Source organism: Anneissia japonica, unplaced genomic scaffold (assembly GCF_011630105.1).
Source record: "Anneissia japonica isolate Jap-2015-1 unplaced genomic scaffold, ASM1163010v1 scaffold284975_len822289_cov185, whole genome shotgun sequence".
Classification (NCBI taxonomy): Eukaryota; Metazoa; Echinodermata; class Crinoidea; order Comatulida; family Comatulidae; genus Anneissia; species Anneissia japonica.
Genome location: NW_022699685.1, coordinates 2,024 through 11,280, shown reverse-complemented (window position 1 = coordinate 11,280; position 9,257 = coordinate 2,024). Strand labels below are relative to the sequence as shown.

The 9,257-nt window shown below is 34.9% G+C and overlaps 1 protein-coding gene across 2 annotated transcripts; it reads right to left on the bottom strand.

Annotated features, from left to right (window-relative positions):
* Positions 1–2,508: 2,508 nt before the first annotated feature.
* LOC117103095 (WD repeat-containing protein 38-like) lies at positions 2,509–8,958 on the bottom strand. Of its 2 annotated transcripts, none has more exons than XM_033243596.1 (10): positions 8,755–8,958; positions 7,895–8,018; positions 7,362–7,482; positions 6,802–6,918; positions 5,692–5,789; positions 5,101–5,181; positions 4,703–4,834; positions 4,152–4,301; positions 3,431–3,478; positions 2,509–2,829 (listed from the first exon to the last, which is right to left on the bottom strand). In XM_033243596.1, exons 2-10 carry the CDS (start codon positions 7,970–7,972, stop codon positions 2,698–2,700), a joined length of 957 nt encoding a protein of 318 aa, XP_033099487.1. In that variant the 5' UTR covers positions 7,973–8,018; positions 8,755–8,958; the 3' UTR covers positions 2,509–2,697. The 2 variants fall into 2 exon arrangements, with proteins under 2 accessions (XP_033099487.1, XP_033099486.1); XM_033243595.1 differs by having other exon boundaries at positions 8,800–8,957.
* Between the last annotated feature and the right edge of the window lie 299 nt (positions 8,959–9,257).

The window sequence follows — 9,257 nt, the reverse complement described above, 5'->3', positions numbered from 1 at the left end:
GTAACTTGTATTTCAGCCCTCTAGCTGAAACACAAGGAGAGGCAGCGATGGGAATTGAACCAGGGACCTAGGGATCTCCACGGTTCAGCGCACACACAGCGGCTACCACCAGATTAGCCTACTGAGGTAAGCTGCTCTCTCAAACTTATTTGATTGACAATTTAGAACAAATATTAGAAGTTTGAGAATGTAATTTCCGGGCATATATTGTGGACATCATTGCTTTTTGGGGTTTTTTTTGTTTTTTTTTTTGTTTTTTTTTTGCCTCAGCCCCAACCATGGGTGGGCTGAGGTGAGTGTAGACTTTCCTGGTACAGTATATACCATTCTCTCCTATTTGATGTATTTAAAACTGAACTTCAGAAATACTGCTAAATTAAGGCACTTTGAAAAACATGATTGTTTTTTAAAGTCTAAGAGTGCTACTTTCAAGTTCATCTCCAACCGTGGTGGAACTGACGTTGATGTGGCACTTAAATTTGAATCCCCCCCCCCCCCAACCGAAACCTGATCAACAAGTCCGGCTAAGGGGCTGAAAAATATTGATATATTTTAATAATTTACCTTAAAGTTTATGTATTAAAATGTATTTTTGTACCTTCGTGAAATAAATCCTACAGTAGACGTACCATATTTTGTGAGTTGTTTTGCAGTGAATAAAACACAAAGTGAGAATGTACGAATTCTTCATCCGTATTGACCCAGAAATATAATTAGAGAGTTAAGTGAATTACTTTAATAATAGGCCTACATTATCCCACAATATATTTATTACGATATATATTATTAAAATATCTTTAAGTGAAAGTTGTCGTTCAGGTTGTAACACATTATATTCAAAGAGATTTATACATAATACCATTTATTGTCATTGATTTTACAATTAGGAGTTACCACTAAGTATAAAACTTTTTACCAGATTTAATTCCATCATGTGGATCGTACATTTATAAATTATCGTCGATCTAGATACAATAATTAAATTACATTATAATATATCGTGTGAGGTACAAATTTAATTTTACTACATTTCAGTATCATTAAATTATTGAAATTATAGGGCAGACAGAAATTCTGTCAATTGTTCGAATCCACAGAAACGAGTTTTTTTAGAAATGAAATGAGAGACAGCTTATGCCGATGGTGGCAACACTTAATATCCACCTTTTAATTATTTTAATTTCATTTTGTTCGATGTCTGTGATAATTGGAATTTAATGTGTAACTATTTTTCCATAAACTGTTTGTGAATATTTATACTTAAAGCCATCTTCCAGAGGGAAAATTTTTTTTTGAAATGCTGCACAACTGATTTTTATACGACACAAAACATGGATTGTTTTTTGATATGTTGTACAACTGGATTTTCTAAGGCTCTGTCCACACTATCTAATTTTTGTGTTGAAAGCCCACATATAGTCATGATGTGCCCATATATAGTCATGATGTGCCCATATATAGTCATGATGTGCCCATATATAGTCATGATGTACCCATATAGTCATGATGTGCTCTTATATAGTCATGATGTGCCCATATATAGTCATGATGTGACCATATAGTCATGATGTGACCATATATAGTCATGATGTGCCCATATATAGTCATGATGTGCCCATATATAGTCATGATGTACCCATATAGTCATGATGTGCTCTTATATAGTCATGATGTGCCCATATATAGTCATGATGTGCCCATATAGTCATGATGTGACCATATATAGTCATGATGTGGCTATATATGGTAATGATGTGATGTCATCATGACCATATTTAGGCATGTCACATGTGATACTCTGGACAGGGGTTTAGAGACGCAAAGGTTTTTGACAAAGAAAATTGTGAAGGGTTAATGAGATAAATTTAAATATTTGAAAACTGGGTAAAAGGGGCGTAACCACCCTATTTCCCACCTGCTTCCGACAGAAAATTCAAAAATCTGCATCTCATTAACCATTCTCGAGTTCTTCATTTAATGCCCTTTTCATGTCTCAGAAAAACCAGTTGTAAACCACCATAAAAATGGTTTGTTTTTCTTTTTAATTAAAAGAAAGACTCCCAAATACTTATCTTCGGAAACATCACATTCAGACACATTACAAAAGTATAATACATACTCCAAGTATTGAAATACACGCCATCATGTTGGGATTCAATATTTCGACATTTAATTATGTCATCATCAGGAATTCCTGATGATGACATAATTAATGTCGAAATATTGAATCCCAACAGGATGGCGTGTATTTCAATATTTGGAATATGTATTATACTTTCTTATCTGAGATTAATCAGTGGACCTTTCAGTTTTTCAGACGCATTACATTATGAAAGATTTATGAGTAGTTTTATTATAAATTTTTGCTCCATTTTACAATTGTGATTGACTTTATTTTTTTATTAGCAGTTGAATACAGAATTTCAAAAATGTAACAGAAATCTATTGTGTTGGTTTTATAATGAAACCACCCACTGATCTAGACATAATAAAGAAAAACTCCATATGTGTGAGATATTAAATGTAAATTTATTGCAAAGAACATATGTTCATATATATTAAAACATTTCTTTTCTCTATGTCGTAGCAAATTTTTTCTTTTATTATCAAATTTTTAATAAAAATTTTCGAAAGTTCTCAGAAAAAACTGATTATATCCTAAAAGGTAATTTCTTTCTTTTTTCACTTTTCTTCTGTTCAACTGGTAACATATGGATCACTAGTTTCTTTCTCACCAGCATGCTGTTTAAAAAAAGATGTGAGGGCGCCAGAAACAATTAAACCTCCTTCAAGGGAGAAAGAACACATTTGTAACTGTTCAACTTCACCCTGTAATTTGTAAAAAAGAAAAATAATTCGCAAAGTTCAAGATTTATATTCTCTCTTTTCAGGAAAAACAATGTGAGAAATTAAAATAGAATATTATGGTAAGATTTTCTATAAAACATTATACTTGGGATATACAATATAATAGTCGGATGGCCGAGTGGTTCAGGCTGGGGTGCTGCAAGGTACACTGGCATGAATGCTAAGCTCTCGCCTATTGTTCTTGCGATAGAATTCTTAGGCCCAGTGTACACAATTTGGCTTATGTACACTTTAAAGAACCCAGTATACCTTTCGAGACGAGTAGGAGGTTACTCCGGTGTACTGGTCCATACAGGCCCTGTTGTGGACAGACGAGAGTAGCTGGCACCGAATTTAGTGGGTAGCTCAGACACATAGAAATCCTTAGGGGAGAAGGAAGTCACAACACAAACTTGTCCACACCTCAAGCGCTTTGAAACTGTTTCGGTATAAAGCGATACATAAATCCAACTACTGTACATTACATTACATATAATAGAAGGCAATATGAAATGCAGTAGAACAACAAGTTACCTGGTCATATAGAATGCAATAGAATACTTGTTGTTTATCAGATACATACCTTGATTGTCTTACCACACTCTCCTGATATAACATCCCAAATCCTAATCTACAAGTGTAGAGAAAATAATATTAAATTTAAAAGAAAAATTAATTTAATCAAATATGAGTATCTCTTTCAATTGTTCCATTGTTTAATGAAAAACATCTATATTATTTTCATCATTGTCATCATCACCTGACCACCACAGCCACTGCCACCATCATCACTTTTGCTGTCACCATCACTGCCATCGTCATCATCTTCATCATCACCATCCTCATCATCCTTATCACCCTCCTCATAATTATCATCCCTGTCATCCTCATCCGCCTCCTCACCTAATCATCATCATCACCTCTCCTTTTCCCAGTTTTTAATATTCAAAAAATCTGTATCATATGATCCATTCGTGATTATTTTTTTAAAACACCCCTTCAGTGTATTAGAATATTCTTTTGTATAGTATAATAAATAATTTTCTTTTTTTCTGGAAGCCTGGCTTAAATGCCAGCAAATTCAAGAACTTATGTAGTAAAACATGTGTAAATCACTTAAAACTACTGATATTTTCATATGCAACTGTTGATAATTTATGTGTTTCTTTTGAATGAGCAATTTTAATTATTATTTCAACATTATATGGTTCTTTTTATTTTTTGGGAGGAAGTACATCTTTAAAATAGGCATTAATTACAATCATCATTATGTACATTATTATCAAAATGAGTAATAAACTGACCGTTTCATCATCGCTAACACTAGCCAGCATGGTGCTATCAGAAGTAAATGACACTGCCCTCACCCAACCCGAATGGCCTTCAAGGACACGGATTGCAGCACCAGTCCGAGGGTTCCAAGTGCGTACTGTGTTATCCCACGAACCAGAAGCCTTGCATACAGTGTCAACAAAAAAAAGGATACAATTAATAACACTGATATTAGCTCAGAAAAATACTACAGTATAAATAACAATAATGAGGACAGAGCAATAACATTATAATAAACAAAGAATAATAAACTTCATAACAACATTGATAGTGATAGTACTAAAATTATATGAATAATGAATATATAATGATATGAGTAAAATCATATCATTACATTAAATATTATTCATTTATTTAAGGGCATATCTAAATAAGTCAATTATGCAACTGAGGTACTGTATACCAATGCACATGTTATTAGTGGAAAATTAGTTCTGGAAAAGTCCTTAAATGAAGCAAATGTACAGTACATGTATATGAATGGTAAAATTAAACCATACTAATATACTAATAAATACCTTACCAGCAAACCAAGCTTGGAGAAACATAAAGTGAACACATTTGCAGTGTGTCCACTTAACACAAGGCACTCTGGCATTTGTAAGTCCTTTGCCAGTTTCCATATTCTCACAGTATAATCCCAAGATCCTGTAGCCTACAGAAACCCACATGAATTATAGTAAAGAAATGGGATAATTTTTGTTAATTTCATGGAATTTTTCTCTCCCATCCATATCCCCTTCACTCCACCTTCCCTAAATCAACACGCACTACCAACTTCCTTCAAGTGTTTATCGTTTGATGATAGTTTATTAGGGTGGCCTACCACACCACATAACTTTACATACACATTGTATTTCATGTTGTAATTACAAGACAGCTACATTATAGGACATCATATGGAGGAAAAAGCATACTCACCAGGATTTTATCATCATAGGAGAAAGCAGAACACTGTACAAGGTTGGTGTGACCTGTAAAAACATTCTTTACAGATCCTTCCTATGAAAAAAAAATGTACAGTATGTTATTCTAGATCATGACACGACTAAAATACAGCATGGCTATACCTTTGTATTATCTGTTTCAGAAGTTCAGTATCTGCCCCTAGATAGTTATAAAGTACTACAGTGTTACGTCACGATACCATGTGATACTACTCCCTTGCTATCGTTGCATAATGCGTTCAACCCGACACTATTTTCGCCACTAACAAACCATTGATTCCAATTTCTAACGTAATTATTAAGATGTTGTATCTTACTTTTTCTTTGTAAATTTTAATTGATGATTAAATGTGTGTTCGATAACTAATATAATGCGAGCTTTTGTGTTTTTAGTACATTTTGATGGTAAAATATTAGATTTTAAAATGCCTATTCCAGGAAGCCTATGCAGTGATTCAGGTGTAATGATCGCTACCCTACGTCTGTTGACAAAAGAGAGCGCCACCTGGCGTTGTGACGACACGACTGTGGTACTCTTTATAAATCATGTAGATGAAGTTTTCACCTGAACTCTCCAGAGTATGGCTTCCTGGTCCCAGCCACCAGAGCAGAGGAGAGATCCATCATGAGAGAAAGATACTGTTTCCACACTCCTTGAGTGCCCTAAAACAATATGAAAACATCAAGATCAAAATCACTACATTTACCCATCATTATTACCCACACCCTCCGAAGGAAAGCTGAAGGGTATTGCAATAGTGCGCATCTGCATTTACTGTGTCTGGGTGTGTGTGTGTCCTTCCGGGTGCATAACTCAAAAACTACCAGACTTCATGTTTCTTATGTACTTTACATTTTCACACACTGACACTGTTATATGTACAGTATCTCAGTCCTCTTCAAATTTAAAGCCGATAGGTAGATGCAGATTTTAGAATGTTATTTATATATTTTCCGGCCGCAACAGAGCAAAATCGAGCGGAATGTTCGACCGAGCCAAATTCACAACACATGTCACAATACACACTGTCAGTATACAAGCATTTATATGATATACAGGAAACATACAGTGTTTCATCAGTACTGTACAACATAATTTATTGTAAAAAAGTAACAAGATACAGTACAAGCTAAATTTTGTTACATTAAAAAATAAATTAATACAAATCCCTGTATGAAGTACTGTACATCACTAATTTAATAATAAAAACTTGCACTAAAGACAATTAGCATTTTCCAATGAAATCATGTTGATAACCATTGGTGGACTTAGAGTGCTGAATGTGGTACATATATGGTGTATTTGCGTGATGCATAAAAGTAAATGGTGTGGTACATAAGGGTGGTACCAAAGGGGTGGTGCCAAATGGGTGGTGCATATGGGAAAAATAGTGGTGCATAAGAAGCGCTGTATAAAGTGTGGTGTTTAATGCTTATAAGCTCTGTCATCACTATCAAATTTTATGTGACAAATAATGTGATGATATGCCCATATTTGAGTGTAATATGTCCATATATGGGCACATCCCACAATGTGACATGTCTAAATATGGTCATGATGACATCACACATGACCATATATAGGCAAACAACAGTGTTTTTGTCAAAGAAAATTTTATACTGTGGACAGAGTTTAAGATACACAATATTCTACCTTCACTTTGGTTTTATTTACCTTTGAGAATATGGATAATCTCCGCATTCCTTGTTTTCCAAATAATAACAGTCCTGTCATACGAAGCACTTGCAATGTATTTACTATCCGATGTGATACAAACACTCTTAATAGAGCCTTTCAAAAATGTGAATTTAGTAAAATTTTGGTTAATGGAATGAACATATATATCTCGAAATCGTTATTCAATTCAAAATTTGTACAGAACTAAATCCAAATTACAAAACTGAGTTGTTAAGTCATTAATTAAAACAAGGGAAAACAATAAAAATAACAACATCAAAACTGCAGTAAAAATATATACTTACAATATATAATAATAATAATAATAATAATAATAATAATAATTAATGATAAAATAAATTGTACTAGTAAAAACAATTAAAAAGAAGTAAGAAGCAAGAGTAAAAATTATATACTAGTTGTCAATTATAAAGATTGTTACATTAAATAAAATAACTGAATAATAGTTTTTCTACCACTTGCCTGTCTACACTATATTTTTTATTTATTTATTACACTTAAATGAAATGAAACAAAACCTAGAAATCCAACTTTACCTTTGTGGCCTTTAAACCGGCAAACAAGCTGTCCTGTTACATTATTCCAAACACGCACACGGCCATCATCCGAACCTGTTATCAGTATTTCCCAATCAAGGGAAAACGCACAACAATTTACCTACAAAATAGTAAACAGATTGGATTTTATTTAATTGCTCCCCAAAAACAAAGAGAAGAGCATTCTAGATTAATATATGATTTTGAATTGTTCATTAAAACGCGAACTTTTAATAAGTTACAAGTTAATGAAATCCGTTTTCAATATTCTTTATTTTGCGAGCTGGTGCCCCTCACTTAATCATCAAGCCCTCCCTTTTCACCTACGCACACTCACCATAAGCCTTGCCCATTTCATTACTCATAGAAGGCTAGATAGGCCAAGTCTGTGAGTACCTTGCCTATGAACTCTCAGGGTGACGCTTGTTTGGGTGGCAAGATGGCAATTATAGAATTATGGAACCAAAATTGGTATTTTTAGCAAAAACACACATACTATTATGGTGTACTGCTTTCGCTTAAAAGTTTCTCACCTCATCTTTATGACCATCAAAAGTTTTACAAGCAGCTTCTTCAAAGGCCCCTTGTAGCTGTAATTCAGCAGCTAACATATTTAAAATACTTGATCCTAGTATTACTGCAGCAATACATCAAGTGCTGCACAAAAACAGAAACAAATAAAGTAATGAAGTGTGTGTTCATTATGTAGACACGGGTCAAAGACTGCAAATAACAAACTTTAAAATAAAGTCCTACTCATCACGGTGGCAATTCCTTTCACAAGACATAAAACAAGATGTCCTACATACATAAAAAGAAAAGCCAAAGGCTCACTGTTTTATAAGACTTACTTATGCAGAGTGAAGCTGTCTTTGGTTGTGAGAAAAAATCCTGATTGCCTACTCGACTCCTGCCTACTCGAGAGAATCCAGCCTAGGCCTACCCATGTTACTTGGTGCCACGTCTCTTCCTATCTATTCTAGGTTTCTTTCTATGTCCTGGCTTAGCTCTGGGATAGTCCTGCCGCGCCTGTCTGTATAACTAATAAGAGAGAGCTGGCCTAGGGCCTAGGCTAGGCGGCTAGCTAGGCTAGGCCTACTGAGTCTATCTAGCCAAACAACTACTTTTCATGCCCTGGCTCTGTGTCTTTCAATTCCCCTGGCCTGGCTAGGGGTTAGGCCTTGGCCTAGGCATAGGCCTAGCCGAGAGCTTAGGCCTAGGCTATAGGAGGCTAGGCCTAGGGCCTAGGCCTGGCCCTAAACTAGCCTAGTTAGTTACAGTAACCGTTAGTAGCAGGCTAAAGGCCTAGCCTAAGCTGGGCCTGGCCTTCCTATTAATCAATGATGGTAACCTAGCTTATAATTATATATTGTAACATTGAGCTTAAGATCACCTTTTAGCAAAATTTTGGAAACAAACAAAAGAAAGTGTACTTTACCTCTTCAAATAGTACGCCGCTGTTTATGGAAGAATAGTAAGCATCCTGTCACTCGGCAACGAGAATAAACGAACTGAGCGGCCCATGCAAATTGTAAGAAGTGAAACTGGTTACAAACGGTCTGGCTCGTTTTTTTGATTGAGCACCAGTTTGTTCGCATTATTGTTTTTCAGAGGATTAAACCATGATTAAACGTAGGCTAGCTGCTCGCCTTCGAATTCGAGACCACCTTTGGAACCTGAACATTTGTGGCGGTCTCGGCGTTCGGTCTCTACATAGAGGGTTAGCTTAGTAATAATAAATTGAAGATTGTAATTTGGTTTCTTGACCACGTGGTCTCGAATTAGAAGGGTCTCGGAATTAGAGGGAGTCTCAAATTGGAGGTGCACTGTACTTTTTTCGGTGCCGATATTTTGCTTGTTGTTCTTTATTTTTTGTCTTTTTATGATTAGGCCTTG